General features: G+C 35.9%; 1 protein-coding gene across 4 annotated transcripts in view; it reads left to right on the forward strand.

Annotated features, from left to right (window-relative positions):
- LOC149790581 (tudor and KH domain-containing protein-like) overlaps positions 1-17412 on the forward strand; it is a 63369-nt gene that overhangs the window by 12167 nt on the left and 33790 nt on the right. For all 4 annotated transcript variants that reach the window (XR_016423881.1, XM_089972676.1, XM_089972675.1 and 1 more), the window contains exons 4-6: positions 2122-2320; positions 9940-10079; positions 15321-15471. Coding sequence is in view for 3 of the 4 variants with exons in the window: in XM_089972676.1 (XP_089828802.1) it covers positions 2122-2320; positions 9940-10079; positions 15321-15471 (490 nt within the window). In the remaining variant the exon portion in view is untranslated. The remainder of the gene's footprint in view (positions 1-2121; positions 2321-9939; positions 10080-15320; positions 15472-17412) is intronic.

Genomic DNA, 17412 nt, shown 5'->3' on the forward strand with positions numbered 1-17412 from the left:
TTCCAGCTAGCAAGTTGTAATTAATATAAAAAGGTACCTTGTTTCACTGATCATACAAAGTGCTGTAATAAATATAAAAAGGTACCTTGTTTCATTGATCATACAAAGTGATGTAATAAATATAAAAATGTACCTTGTTTTACTGATCATACAAAGTGATGTAATAAATATAAAAAGGTACCTTGTTTCACTGATCATACAAAGTGATGTAATTAATATAAAAAGGTACCTTGTTTCACTGATCACACAAAGTGCTGTAATAAATATAAAAAGGTACCTTGTTTTACTGATCATACAAAGTGATGTAATTAATATAAAATGGTACCTTATTTTACTGATCATACAAAGTGATGTAATAAATATAAAAAGGTACCTTGTTTCACTGATCATACAAAGTGATGTAATTAATATAAAATGGTACCTTATTTTACAGATCATACAAAGTGATGTAATAAATATAAAAAGGTACCTTGTTTCACTGATCATACAAAGTGCTGTAAGGTACCTTGTTTCACTGATCATACAAAGTGTTGTAATTTTTATAAAAAGGTACCTTGTTTTACTGATCATACAAAGTGATGTAATTAATATAAAAATGTACCTTCTTTCATTGATCATACAAAGTGATGTAATAAATATAAAAAGGTACCTTGTTTCCCTGATCATACAAAGTGCTGTAAGGTACCTTGTTTCACTGATCATACAAAGTGATGTAATTAATATAAAAAGGTACCTTGTTTTACTGATCATACAAAGTGATGTAATTAATATAAAAAGACAATAATGTTTTGATGGTTCTTCATATATAGACCACTTGGGTGGCCTAGTGGTTGGTGCATCCATCTTAGATGCTGGAGGGTGCAGGTTCAAATCCCGGCCGAGTCATACAAAAGACTTACAAAACTATTACTAACAGCTGCCTCACTATGAGCTCAGCATTAAGAGGTTAGTGTTAGGACTGGTTGACCTGGTGTCAGAATAATGTGACTGGGTGGGACATCATGCTACATGTCTGCGGCATGATGCCCCAGTGCTAGATATCACTATAAACTGCCACACTGCAGATGTCATAGCAATATTACTGAATAATTGTTAGAGCTACATTAAAAATCCAAATCACACACACACACACACACACACACACACACAGATCTTTATAGATAGCTTAAGCACATAACTGTCACATGTTCACGTAACTGATGATATAATCATTATAGAATTACCATAATATAAATTAAATGCTGAATAAAGAGCAAACTAGATCCATGATGAGTGATCCATTTTAGTGATCATCAGTGATCACTTTATTGATCATCATTGATCCATTTTAGTGATCATCAGTGATCCATTTTAGTATTATGTTTCTAAATTAATACAACTTGTAATTTCAACACATGATTCATTCCACTGTCAACTTTGGCAAATTGGTTGTTCCACGTCTCTGGGATTATAATTGGTAGATATGTCAGGCAGTAATACAATTAAGGTTGGGTGAAGAAGGAATTTTGTCAGCAGGCCATACCACTGCTACTACCCCTTTGACATTAGCTTAATTCAAACCATTTATATGTAACTGTTTTAAAATCTAAAAGTGGATTTACAACCAGTACTGGTGTAGTTCTTTGATGTGTATTTTCCTATTACAATGCTATATTGGCATGATTACCATAATTAAATAAACATGTACTTACTTAAGGTCACTTGCATAAAAAAAACTACCATTACATTATTATTCCAAGTATTTTCAAAGCATTATTTCTTGGAATTCTTCATATTTTTGTAGTCACAAATTTAAGTTTTCAATGGTGCCAATGATTCAGAATAGATGTACTTCATTAATAATAATAATAATAATAATAATAATAATGCAACACAAATATTGAGACTACTTAAGTGATGTAAATAATTGTTTGGTGAAATAAATTGCAAGCTCTGAAGGAAAAAGATATTTGTCCAGTAATCACCCTCCTTTAATAACGATTTAGTGTGAAGTTTGGATAAGAGGCATATTGACAATTGACCATTTTCAATAATTATAAAAATAATAATAACAACAACAGCAACAATAATAATAATAATAATAATAATAATAATAATAATAATTAATAATACAAAATTCAGTTGCAGGAGACCAGTGGTGCTAGAATCAATTTTAAAGATGACAGTGGGAAGGAGGATGAAGATCGTACTATCCTAATTAGAGGGACTCCAGAAAGTACACAGACTGCTGAATGTCTCGTTCGTAAAATTCTAGCTGATCAGCCAGTTAAAGTTACCACTGAGATGCAGGTACCCGCCAGATGTATTGGTAGGATTATTGGTAAGTAGGAGTTTGATTGTCCAAGTAGAGATCTTACGTGATTAGACACATGTCCAAGTAGAGATCTTACATGATTAGACATGTGTCCAAGTAGAGATCTTACATGATTTAATACATAAAAAGTGTAATTAACACCTAAAGGTGACGCCTTCATGTCTTAATCTTGATATAGCAGTTTGTCAGACACACAGGGAAAAAGTAATTTATAATAATAATAATAATACTTTATTTATAGAGGGTGACTTGTTTAATCAAGGACAATTATCATATGAAGATTATAAAATTATTGTTGTTGTTGTGGGGTTTAATGCCATTTTTCAGCAGACGATAGGCTATACATTGCAGCCAGTATTAATGATGGAGGAAGAACCTGGGAAAACCCCGGAAAGAACTTTGACACTTCTATGAACAACCACATCACAAAAGCGAGGATAAACTCCACCAACCTTTATTTAATCCATGTACCAATGACCACTCATACCATTCTAAAAATGATAAGCTGGTTACCGATATCTGAAATTTTTGTAGGTATACTTATATTGTTTTATAGTTTCTGTTGTAAATCAGACTAGCGTACATGTAGATTATTTCTTAGTCTGGTTCCCTGCTTCGTATGCTCACTGCATTGTTCTCCCTATGAACAATCTTATTGCAAGAACATAGACACCACTGATCTATATGTAATCAGTTGTTACAATGACCGCTTGATTAGTATTGATTGTTCTGATAAAAAACAAACATAAAAGGAATAATTAAAAATAAAGGATTGTGGCTACCAGTGATAGATGCTACAGTCCGTAAACCAGGCTAATGTACATGTCACGAATTGCCACTATTATGCCAAAATTGATGTAGTGGTTGTGTATTTTGTTTGTCTTTAGAGTTCATTGGTATTGCCTGGGGGTGGATAAGGTCATTGTCTATTAAACCGGCAAGAGAGAACCGTTTGCGGGATTCAGTTGATAGTGTTCAAGAATTGTGATGTTTTTTTTTCTTTTTCTTCCCCTGATGTTAACTCATTAACCCCTGGAGGTTTTTGTCATTTTCACCTGAAAATCGAGTAGGAAACACATTTTGAAAGCTATTTCTGAATAAATCCGAAAACACCAAATTCCCAGTGATCTTTCAATAACATACTGCCTAGTTGTGTTAGAAACATCATTTTTCATTGGCTAATTGATTCGTGCATGAGCAGAAGGGTAAAAGTTGGAGTTCTTTCTTTTTTGCTAAATGGAGCCATTATTTTTGTATTGAGACCACTCTTTATTCCAAATGCCCATCTTATCCTACTTTTTGCAAAGGCTCATCTGTCTGTTTGCAGTTCATACCGGTTTGCCCTGGATCTGAGACCAAAAAGTCTAAAATTCTGACACAAAATCGAATTCCGACCACAGGCAAATTTTGGGTAGAAAAAAGTCGGGTCAAAAAAATGAGGTTTTTTAAAATCTGTATTTGTAGTGCAACTAGATATTCCAGATTATTTGGTATCATTGTATAGCTACATCTGTCTACCTTTCTATAATACCACCCACTTTAGTGTATCATGCATCACCATAACACTACAGAGCTCGGCAGTAGGCTGCTACCTCCTGCCTCGTTAAGTTGTTGCTAGGGGTTAATGTGTTAAGTGGTTACATTCCAGTCACAAAGCTGTCATCTATTCAAGTAGGTGTGACCAGGTTACACATTTTGTTTATAGAGTTAATCCCTATATGTCTTCTTTGAATGAAGCTGTTGACTTTTGTCTCTGAGTAAATGGTTCTGTTTCTGGATGAGATAATTGTTTTTTTAATTTCATTAGTTGATAGATATGCAATGCACATGTATAGATTTTTCGTATTTTCCCAAAGCCCAGTTAAAACCATCTTTACGCTCGATATTACAACTGAGCACTAATAATGTTAACACCTAGAACCTTAATAACAATGGTTGAACCTCCCAACTAAAAAGAGGCAAATTTTAAGGCTGGAGAAAATAATTATTGTAACTGAAAGAAGTAAAAAAGAGCAGACCACTCGCAAAAAAAGCGGGTTAAATGTTGGTAAAACAAATTTAGGTTGTTATAAAGGAAAAGGAGTAAATCAGAAACGATTTTGTATGTTAAAATATGTGATCTTCTAATGTAGATATGATTTCGTGTTTAATGAACAAAGTATATCTTTATTACGATATAATTTTGTTTTTAGATGAATGCGTACAATATTTTAGCAAGAACTGTTAATAAAGAATAGAATATATGTACAGTGATTGTGGTTATTTTTCTTTAAATTGTTCTGAAACTGGACCTTGGAAACTGCTCTTTTTGTACAAACCTGTTATGAGAGACCACCTGTCTTGAGAGACCACTTTCTATTGGCAGAAGGGGCAGTCTTACATAACAGGATTTACTGTATTGTGAATGAATGCATGATGCCCATGTGCCACTTGTTTGTTTTATTCATGATCATATAAAAATGGATGGTTTTACTTGTTTACCTGTAGCAGTTTTTCTTCAGTTATTATGTTGAGAAAGAGACTATCATTGATGCAAGGTAATGAAATGACCCCAATACTTGGAAGTTTCTTAGGGGTTGGACCTGCATCTGAGGTTATGTTACATTGAGTCTTCCTCTGGGGTTATGTTAGAGGTTGGTTCTGACTCATGGGTCCATATTAGGGGATGGGTCTACATCTGGGGTTAGGTTAAGGATAGGGCCTGCGTCTGTGGATTATATAAGGAGCTGGGTCTGCCTCTTGGGTTATGTTAAAGTTTTGTCCTACCTCTGGAAATAGGTTAGAGACTGGGCCTGTCTTTGGGATTATACTATAGGTTGGACCTACCTCTGGGTTTATCTTAAGGCCTGCCTCTGTCATTATGATTGAAGTTGGGTCTTTCCCATGGGTTATACTATAGGTTGGACCTGCCTCTGGGTTTATCTTAAGGCCTGTCTCTGTCACTATGATCGACGTTGGGTCTTCCCCATGGGTTATACTATAGGTTGGACCTGCCTCTGGGTTTATCTTAAGGCCTGCCTCTGTCATTATGATCGAAGTTGGGTCTTCCCCATGCATTATACTATAGGATGGACCTGCCTCTGGGTTTATCTTAAAGTCTGCCTCTGTCATTATGATCGAAGTTCGGTCTTCCCCATGGGTTATACTATAGGTTGGACCTGCATCTGGGTTTATCTTAAGGCTTGCCTCTGTCATTATGATAGCAGTTGGGCTACCTCAGGGGTTGTATTAGAGGTTGGGTTTGCCTCTGACATTGTGTTGGACCTTGTATATTTTGCTACTGTAAATTCAGTTATTTTTGTGGGTATCACTTGTTGTGTCTGCAGAAAATTATATTTATATTATTCTTAGAGCAATGAGTTCAGGTAGGAGTTCTGCTGTTACATTGAGTCTTTAGAGTTGGGTATGAGTCATGGGTTGAGGTAGGAGCTGGGTGAGATGAGAAAATAAATTACCGTACTTGTGTTTGTAATGCCACTTATAAATACACCACTCCCTTGATAACTCGCGTACATCGGGGTCCAGAAACATCGACCACACTATAAGTGAGGCACGAGTTATCGAGGGACCTATAAAATAAGCCCAAAACCAATAAAGTGATTGACGACTTAACGAAAAAATAAGGGGGGGGGTAGGCAGATTATACTGTTGAATACTCACTTTATAATCGTTCTGAGATTAACTGTTAATAAATATCTCTTCATAACGGTGTACTTTATTATTTCCTCATAGGACAACATTAATTTCAGGATAAATTACAGTATATTGAGGCGATCATCGAAAACATTATTCCACGTGGTTTCCGTTCGCTTAACATGTGTACCACTTCACACATTGTGTACTACGTCACTAATTTTTATGTTGAATTGGATACATTCTAGTTTTATTGTTTGATCCAAATTAGACGTTTTTTTATATACAAAAGATTGACTTTTTTCGAGAAAGTGTCGATCGAACGATAGATAGATTTGAATGCGATAGAAGTAAAATGGAAAACAAAAAAACAAGGGTTAATCAGTACTAACATATTTTATTGGTCTACAAATTTAAAACAACGTAAATTAGAACAAGTTAATACTTGCCGTTTGTGCCACGCTTGACAAATATCAATTCACTTTTTGAAAAAATCAGTTAATTTTTTTTTTTGTCTGTTACTCCTTGGTTTCTCTGCCGCCGAGCAAAATCCCTCAGATTTCTCAACTGCATGAGCTTTACGTAGTTAACATTTTGGGTCTCCAGCCACTTTATGGCAATATCAAAATATTTGATTGCTTCCTGTGCAGAGGGGTGGGGGGGTGCAACATCTGCGTCTACATCACTTTCAACACTTGTGTTACTCCAGTTAGAATCGTCTTCTGCTGAAAATTTGTTCGCTATAGAAATAATTATAGTTTCATCTGACATGTATTCGGCTGTGGGGCAATCATTGTCAGCACAAATCCACTCCTCCATATCATCAAGAGAAATGCCCATCTCAGGACCATGAGTCTGTACGAATTTCTCCCAAACAGCCTCGGCATTAATGACATCAGTTTCACTGAAATATTCGAAGTCACTATCATCGTCGTTGTCACTGTTACTGTTTTGCTTTACGTCAAAGGCAGCTCCAAGACCCTTAATCCGGCACCCGAGGTCTCTTGTAATCGATTTTTTTTTTAATGCAACAAACACTTCCCCAAGTTGTTGATCAAAACAAAGCCGGCATGTACATGTAATTAGGTTCTCACAGAAGTACTCACGGGTTTCGATGTGACAGTCGATGGACTCTTTTCATGTTTTCAATGAACAGAATATGTTGTCATTATAATGTTTACACTGAAATGGAATTAAAGGATTAGAACGTGACTTTCACACAGGAAGACGTTTAATTGGTGTTTATTTCATTCTCTGTTGCCACCTGTTAGCATTTACCAGAAGTTTTCATTGATCGCTATTTTACCAGACTGTTTATTTACAGTATACTGACAACTATTTATCATAAAAACTTACATAATATATGAAATCTTTAAACAGAGGTCTCGCTAGGATTTTAAAACTGGGTCTTTCTGTCTCTGAATTCAATCACTAAATATCAGTACATTTTCTCACTTGGCCGCCAGTCAAAGCCTTTGAACTAGCCGCCTAGCTGTTGCATCATGTTCTTTTTTTTTTTCATGTACTTTTATAAAATGGCAACAGTACATCAAAGAGTCTTTCAGTCACTGAATTCTGTCATTGTAAATATCAGCACAGTTAACTGATCAACACATTTTCCCCACAAAGCAGGTGGCTGAAACAGGACCTGAAAATCTTTGAATTTTCCCGCGCACCTATTACATGCATACAGAGGACTCCCGCCTCAGTGATTTTCTGCGTCCCAGATCAAAAATTGGCGTCCAAATACGCGTAATTAAGCGTTTTTCGAGATCTCTGAAATTAGTTCTTCTTTAGAACTTGCAAATTTCAAAATATGGATTATATTTTTACGGGCATTAATCACCATTTTCGATGATAAAACGAGCAATGTATCAAGGTTTAATTTATCAATTCTTATCGTAATTTTTTCATGTTCAGCATATTTTAAAGATATTTTAAATACATTTTCTCTGGAAAAAATCGGGAGCCAAGACAGACACCGCGTTATAAGCGGGATCGCGAGTTATCTGGGCGCGAGTTGTCAAGGGAGCGGTGTACAAATTGATGAGAAATATAATGAATGTAGGTGCTTTGTTTAAACACAAAGAATAAATAGTTTTGTAATGATATTTTTTACCGTCTTAGCGGGGCCACACACAAGATAAATAAAGTATTAGATAGTATTAGCCACGTTTGAAACAGGTTCCAATACCCTAATTAATTGTGCCCAGAACTCAGAGGGCTACCATAATAATTGGCCTAGACTAGAGCTAGGTACCATGAAACGTCTTGTACTCTTAATTTGTATTTCTTAATGTACCTTGATATGTACCATGGTATACCCCAGTTATATTAGGGACCAACAATTTTTTGTTCTTTGGTAGGGACCCTTACAATTTTTTCTTTAATTTTCATTTGTCAGTAGCTGGAAAAAAAAATCTTGCCCTGATTTATTGCAGAATAACACCATTTTTTATTCATTATATTAGAAATAAAGGAAAATATTTCAGATCTAAAGAAAATCACAGCCATTGGCCCAAATATTAAATGACCAGCAAATTAAAGTAGATGAATTTGCTATGCGTATGTTAATAATTTTATAAATTGTAATCTAAAGTGGGATGATTAAGATTACACTATAGCTGATACTGTGAAATACATCATGCTGACATTAAAAAGACTCTGGATCAAAATAGGAAGCTACGACTTTCTAGCAATTTTTTATATATAGACAAGATCTTTATTAGATAGGCCCAGTAAGTATAAAACACATTTACTAAACAAACGAGGAAATAATTAGTGATCTTACGCAAATTGTAGGATGATTCACAGTCTTACAAAGGAATACATATACTTAACACATTCATATATGATTGTATATAACTAAACATGACATATGGTTTCTTTTTTCTTTCATTTTAATCTAAAAAATGTCTGAAAGTTGGATTTGGCGCAAAATAGGTGACTCCACATTCCATTTGGCCACTGCATTGGCATACTTTACACCTGTCAGATATCTAATTAAGTCTTTGTATTTGTAATATTCATCATAAATTTGTGACAAATACAACTGCTTCATAAAAAAAAAATTATTTTTAAAACTTTTGTCATGAATAAACAAAACACAGTTAATATTCAATTCATGACAAGATTTCTTGGGAATTTCTGTAATTTCCTGACTGATGCAAAGTGCCAACGTTTCAGTATACTGAAAAAATATCATTGTACATACTACTGGAGAAAATACTGCAGTAACCTGTATACAAGTAAAACCATGCACCTCTAATCTAGACTAGAATGTATTTAAATCCGACAGCTCAGTGACTACTGTATGATAGTATCATCTTGTTCTACGTGTTTCTTTTAAATATAAAAGAAAAGAAACAATTATTCATATACTTCATAAATGGAAAAGTTGTCCTTCAGCAAACTAGTTATTATTTTTAAAACATCTTCTGTGTGTTATTGCATTCAGTTTGGACTACCTGCTTTTTTCCTGAGATCCCTACAGGTTACGAGCTGTCAGATGTTGAAATTTGTTAGACCCTTCGATTTGCTTGTGTGAGCAGATTGTCAGACATTGGTATCCCATTTATGGTATCCCATGTATGGTATCCCATTTATGGTATCCCATGTAGGCAGCAGTGCTGACAGCAATATCTTTAAGAATTGCAAGATTTTGTCTTGAAGATTTTTGAAAATCATATGCCTCGTAGCATAGCATGATTCCAAAAGTATAGAATGGATAATTCAAGATCATATACCCAAGATCATAGATATATTGTAGTTTGAAAAGAATAATAGGACTGAAGTAACAGTTTTATTGTGGTTTCCCATAATTTGATTTATGCCATTAGAGTGTGTATACTTGTGGGAATCATGTTTCCTCATGTCACAAGTCATTTCATCAATGAATCTAGTAACAAGAAACAAACTACCTAGTCAAAGCGAAACATGATATGGTTTGGAGATTAAAACTCTGCAAAACTCATGTGTTTTTTTTATCACAGGACGTAATGGTGAGTCTGTGCGGCAGATTTCTCGAGCATCAAACACAAAGATTTACATTGATAGGACAAGGGATAACTACAGAGATGGCCATCGATCCATTACAATCACAGGGAGTCTGGAGAACATAGAGATAGCTAAGGTATCATGAAGTAGTCCACTATGTTTTTAGGATTACTTGTATGAGTGGATAGGAAGATGTGTGAATCATTTTTATGCCCCCCCACATGACAGTTGTCAGGCATTTACCTCTGTCCAGGGGCCCCGAGTGGCCGAGTGGTCTAAAGCGCTCTTCGTTACGGATCACTGCCATCTCACCTCTGTCTGCGTTGGTTCGAGTCTCGGATTCGGCTAATGTGGACATGTGAGAAAGCTTGTCAGTAGCTTCTCGTGGGTCGGTGGTTCTTTCCGGGGTTTTCCTGGGTTCTTCCTCCACCATTAATACTGGCCGCCATGTATAGCCTATCGCGTGCTGAAAAATGGCGTTAAACCCTACAACAACAACAACAACAACCTCTGTCCATCTATGTCTGTACATACGTTTCAGATGCTGAAAAATCTGTGCAAATTCTGTTTGTCTTGTCAGACAAGTGACAAAATATTTACTTGCCCATAGCAAACTCTTGTTTAACAACTTATTGTAGAAATACTCTGATTTCTCTTTTTTTTTCATGTGGTACCAAGTTTTGGGGACTTCATGGTTGTGCCAATAGAAAATTAAAGACAAATAAGCTACATGTGATACAGAAAGTCCCCTTCCAAGTTTTCTTACTGATACATTCCTAGTGAACAAAAAAAAGCTCAGCTATTTCATAACATAGTTTCATTACTGTAATAAAATATTTATTTTAATTCCTTTAAATAAAAGATTATAAAGGTTTTCATATTATTTTAATGTACATATGTGCATGTAGTATCTGGTAGCTGCACTCACTTCCTTATATTGGTTTGTGAGATCAACAGTGGATCCAGTAGGAAGTACTGTCTCACTTTCTGGAGCTAAACCGGCCATCCATCTATTCCAGCCATCCCACTCCAGACATCCCACTCCAGCCATCCCACTCCAGCCTTCCCACTCCAGACTTGATTATGGGGATCATAGTGATACATCCAAAATTTAGTAAGACATATGGCTTTATATATATAAGGATGGGAATCTTAACGAAATATTCGTCCTTATAGCCAATCCAATGGTTACATATGCAGATTGGGACAGGGACGGTATTGGAAAATCTTGCCAGGCTTCAGAATGACTGGTACTGAAGCTGACCAGTCTAGCTTCCACACATCGGACAACTGGAACAAACATTCTCTTGGCTAACCAATTGTCTGCCCAAGTGCATCAGAATCATCCAGCAGTGCTGGGTTCTTCTATATTTGTTGCCTACCCACAGGATAATAACATCAGTTTATTTTGGGATGATGGCATTGTCTTTATTACCTCAGAACATCCTGAAATGGTAGCAGATGAATACCAGGAGTAGTGAATGTGAGGAATGTGTCCAAACAATAGCCCTTCTCCAATCTGGCCTTGAAGAGGATTGAGTTTAGTTTTAAGGCTGCCGTTGAAGAGATATTCTGGGTTTTACTGGCTTTTGGAATGCCTTTCACCAACTATTGCCATGCTTGACTATATAGTCAAAGCTTTGGTTGACAATGATGATGAGGAAGAGTCTCTTTTGTGTCTGCTTTCTCAGTCAGCAGAATTCATGGAGATAAACAATCAGCTGTTAAAATGTATTTGTAGTCCAGGGAATGTTAAAGCCTTCTTTTCAGAAAACCAGATACCGATCACATTTTCATTGTGCTGTTACAAGACACATTCCTCAATCTACCATACTGAATTTCCAGTGTTCGATAAGAATGTAATAGCGGTTAGCATGTCTGTGTTACTGTTTTATAAGGTGGTTAAGAATGTGTTTCAAGGCACACTGAAGCTGGTTTGAAATATTGACACATCCTCCATGCTGGATCTGGCCTCATGAGAGATTTTCTGATGCCAGAAAACCGGCCAACCAACATGCCTGGAAATCAATGGTCAAGTCATTACCAGAGCAGAACACCATACAATGGCTAATGAGTTGGCTGCCTCTGCCAGTCTTACAGTCTCACTCCCACCACCCACAGACAGCCTATTTGTGTGTGCCAGACTCTGATCACAGTGGATTGATCTATTTCTGCCAGGCTATGATACAGTTTTCGGCAAATAAGGACTATTGTAATGCCTCTTCTGGAAAGACCGACTCAGGAGGAAGTTGTTCCTGGTTATGTTAAACAATTTTGTAGTGGTGACCTACATCCTCAGTGGTTTGGCAGTTTCATTGGTGCTACTGACTCCAGATAACGTGCAAATTAGACACATTCCTGGCAGACTCGGTTTTTTCTTTCCAATGTTCTGACCCTACAGGGCCAGGTTATACCTATGGAATCGTTCCTTCATCCATCATTTTCTTCATTGGATTTGTGTGCATTGGGGCATCTGATAATCAACCTATTGCAGCAAGGTGGCACCACAAGCTGCCTACCATTGTCTCACCAGTCCTGGATGCAGCAGTTTGGGCCATGGATGTACTGTCAGTCATTTGGGAGGGATTATGGACCTTTGCTTATCTTCCCCTAGTTCTTAATATCAAAATTAATACAGGAAATGCAGTGTCAGAATTGCAAGATAAACAAGCCTGGGTCAACAATCTACTCTTGCTAGCAATATATCCACCCAATTAGATTGCAGCAAACTGAATCTTGGCAAATAACCATGGTTGCAGGTGTTTCACCACTGCCTCAACTGACTTCTTTATTCTTGGTCTTCGTCAGGACAGCCTTGCAAGAATAAGAATTCAGACCTTTGATTCAGGAGAGTATCTCAAGGGCAAGAAGGCCTACCATTCACAAAAGAAAGTGGCATGTTTTCTGTATAGAGTCAGTACCATTGACCATTTTTAGATCCTTGAACCCTCAACTGGGAAACCTTTTCCTGTGGCCCTACAAAGTTGGCACCAATTATGACATATTCAGGCACCATGGCAGTAGAGGTATCAGTCATGCTAAAGAGATATAGCCAATTTTTGTTTGAATAGATGGAAATCACTCACCCTGTTTCCAAAAAGGTATATCTCCTGGGTTCTAACATGGGTCAACTTAGAGAAGTTTGAGCCATGAGCCAGGACCTCACTGAAGTTGTTCTCATACAAAACATTTTTCCTGATACCTTTAGCTTCAGCATGCAGGGAGAATGTCAACCCAAACTATCTTCAGTTCAGATTGGATGGTTTGGTGATCCTCAAAACAGAACCAGGCATCATGGCCAAGATCCAGTCAGTGGGCAGTCAGAGAGTTGGCATGTACTCCATCTCATCTACGGATAAGTTGAGAGCAGTGGCCTTGCCAGATCCTGTCTGCACCTTCAAGCTCTACTACAAGTCATGGCAACCACAAAAGACCCATTCTTCCCGTGAAGACAGGAAAGCAGGATATCATGTCTCAAACTGTCTTTTTGGCTTAAGCTGGTTATGTGCTCAGCATATTCTGGTATCATCAGTAATCAAAGTTGCTTCATAAATATTGCAGCTCTTGAAATTAAAGCGATTTTTTTGAGCTTCCCATTCAAACAGAATGTTTTGACACGAGATATCACAGAAGCTGTTGGCTGGCATGCAGAGTCAACCATCTCAAGTTTTCATATTGGTGATTTACCTTCAAAACCTGAATCTGGTGGGTCCTGTGAATGTGACCCAGATGACATCCTGACATAATTAGACCAACACAGCCACTTAACTTCACTGAATTTGCCAGTGAATTTTAATGGTTAGAAACTTCATCTTCTTAACCTGATAGCATGGATCACATGACCATAGGCTGTGTTGCTTCATTCATATAGGGAATCCATCAAAGAAGCTGTTGGCTGGCATGCAGAGTCAACCATTTCAAGTTTTTTGGGGGGTGGGTAGCACTGCAAAGACCAAACTTGAATCTGGTGGATCATGTGGCTGTGGCCCAGATGACCATCCGAACTAATCAAACCAACACAGCCTCTTAACTTCGCTGGATTTACCAATGAATTTTGATGGTAAGAAGATTCAGTAATGATCTTCTTAACCTGATAGAATAGTCATGGATCATGTGACCATAGGCTGTGTTGCTTTATGTAGGAGAGTTAGTTATTGTTCACATTGTATCCAATCGTTCTTCCATTGAAGGGTATCTATGGTATAAGTAGGATTCTCAGCATTCACTCCACCTATTTCCTATTCACCTAATCCAGTGTAGAGAAAGCAAATTTATATAGATTATGTTTCTCTGAGAATACTTACCCAGTCACATTACTTGAAGACCCTTCCAACCACCCCACTGTGTGGGCACTTTCGTTGGTAGTTTAAGCACCTTAAAACAGGACATAAGCTAGCAATGTCAAGGGGAGATAATGAGCTAGAGTTACTGCCCTTTTTTCTTTATGACGCAGACAGAAAAAGATAAAATAATCATCATTTAGTAGGGCTAGATTTGGTAAGTATTTTCAGAGAAACATAATTTACTATAAAATTGCCTTTTCCCAATTACATTTAGTTAATGAAGTTAATGACCTACATTTTTTGCAAAGGGTTTTTCTTGAACTATTCTGGCACACTTCTAACACCAATTGTAAGTAATTACAAACTGAGACCAGTTTGCTCTCCTTAACACGTGTCACATGTGCGAGCTTGATCAAAACAAATGTCCAGTAGAAGGTATTGACTTCAAATGAACAAAGTCAGCAATATTGTTGACAGAACATCAGTTTCATTAATGAAAAAGACCACTCAGTCATAAAACTAGTAGAATGCCAATACATTGACCTTGATGTGTATTATAGTCATACAAATGACATGAAAACTGGTAAGATGCCAATACATTAACCTTGATGTGTATTATAGTCATACAAATGATGTGAAAACTGGTAAGATGCCAATACATTAACCTTGATGTGTATTATAGTCATACAAATGATGTGAAAACTGGTGATGTACCAATACCTTGACCTTGATGTGTACTATAGTTAAACAAATGACTTGAAAACTGGTAAGATGCCACTGCTTTGACCTTGAAGTTATAGTTATGCAAGTGACATGAAATAAACACTGTCACATTCTTATTAAAAGTCTGATAAGTATTGTACGAACATTAGTATGACTTTCATTGCCCTTGGCAGAATACTTTGGTAGTGACACTGGCTTTGCACCTTTGTAATCTTGGATTTGATCTCAGTATTTTGTCTATTATGTAATCTTTTCAATTCAAGGAATATATCACAGTGGCTCCTGGTCACAAAGCATATTTATTAAAATTAAGTTGTTCAGCTAGCTACATTAATGAAGGAAAGCCATAAATTGTTTCATTTCCTTGCCAGAGTATGATAAATGAGTTGGTAGAGGAAGAGGAGAAATTTCGTGCCAAAACAGCAGTAAGTGCAGCAAACAGAGAACCACGGTCAAAGCAGAAGGCATCCAAAGCACAATATACAACTGATAACAATGACACCTTAAAACCAGAGAGCTTGGGTATGTATACTTTGTAAAGATGATAATATAATTAGTTCATTTAATTACAAGAATTCAAATTGTTCTAATCTTAACTGCCAAGAAATATTCTGTTTTTGTTATTGCTTGTCAGATTCTCTATATTCATACAGGGACCATGTCACAAAGTTTTTAATGCTGGAATATTTGGTCTCATAAGGTTTGTCAAATATATTGCGATGAAGATATTCTATCCATTGGGCTCCATTGGGCTGCAAGATAAAGAACCTGGTAGCCCAGCTTTTAATTAAGAATCCCATAGAAAGTACTTTTGCATTATTATAAAAATATTAATGTAAGACTTATTTATGATTGTTATGTGTCATCAGAGTAAAGTCTTTTTAAAAATTCTCTTTGTAGCTGTTTATAGCAAGTATTAATATCATGTAGTAACCAAATGGACTATTCGAATCATCATATGTGTCATACCCAGTATCTGTTAGCCCCATGAGTTGTGGGCCAATGATTTGTCACACTCTTGTAGAGTTTAATGTTTCAGTTAATTAAATTCATTGACCATCTTTAGCAATCTGGATTCAAGATTTACCACCCTATTAGAGATGTATAAATATATATGGAACATTTTAATGTTTTGTTATGTTTAATTCATTTGCTTTGTTTATTATTTTTTTATAATTCAATATATGTTATGGATAATTGTGTTTTGGACTTGACCTTGTCTAAAATCAAGTTCATTTTCTACCTGACCTGAATCATTGTTTTTGTAAACAACTAATACATAGCTAAATTTTTCTCTCTGAGTATGGGTTAACTGTTAGGATTATAATCTCTGCCTGAGTCAAAGACATTGTCTTTACTATTTTCTGTATTATAATAGACTTTATAATTATAACTAAGATAGTCAGAGCCTTCTGGAATGAAATTTTCCATTAGATAACAGGTTGTTTTTAGAAAATGCTTATTGTGACCCAAAGTGAAAGGTAGATAGGCTATATAATCTTGTTACTAGAAAAATTATATATTCTTGATTTAAGATCTGTGCAGAATCAGTTGTATTATTCTTGTGTCCAGAATTTCATTTTAGCTGGAATTTGTTTATTCAAATTATTTCATTTAAATGATTCTTCTCTGGAAATACAGTGGGCTCAAAAATAATATTCATAGAATTAGAGATTTGGATTTATAGTGACATTTCAATTAAGGATATATTATTGGATTATAAGTGTGTCATTAAACAAAATAATGTTGGCACATCACCACAACATGGGCCACCAGATGCTCATCAACACTTGCAGCATTAGATTTATTTTGGATTAACACTAAAGTTTATTCAGAAGTTGTATTAGAAATTTTTATTATTTAGGATTTATTTTGCAATAATATAAATTCCTTTTAATTTTTCACTTTGTATTCTAGAAAAATAAATTATTTGTTGAATTTTACAAAACTTGTTAGCTCTCAGTCTCTTTTGTTACTTGTTTTAATAATAATAATAATAATAATAATAATGAGGACTTTGTATAGCACCTAATCTTTAGAAGCTCTAAGCGCTTTACAACATCAGACAACACCTATAAGATAAAAACCATATATAATGATATGATTACAAACACAAACACCATGAAATTAGAAAACATAAAAAAACATGCTGAGAATATTTAAGGTAGGAAACATTATTAGGTCTTTAAGTTTGTTCTTGCAGTCGAAATAAGTGAGTTTTGAGAGCCCTCTTGAATGTGATCACTGTGTCTTTGTGTCTAAGTTCAGTGGGCAATTCATTCCACGTTGCTGGGCCCTGGTATGCAAAAAAACTCTGTCCATATGACTTTGTTTTCATAGTGGGAATAATGAGTATACGATTGTCAGAAGAGGAGCATAAGTATCTTGCTGGTGTGTACACATGGGTGAGGTCGGATAGGTATGTTGGACTAGAGTCCGACAGTGAAACCTATCACAGAGAAC

This window comes from Sinohyriopsis cumingii, chromosome 10 (genome assembly GCF_028554795.1).
Source record: "Sinohyriopsis cumingii isolate HCF-2022 chromosome 10, ASM2855479v2, whole genome shotgun sequence".
In the NCBI taxonomy this organism is placed as follows: domain Eukaryota; kingdom Metazoa; phylum Mollusca; class Bivalvia; order Unionida; family Unionidae; genus Sinohyriopsis; species Sinohyriopsis cumingii.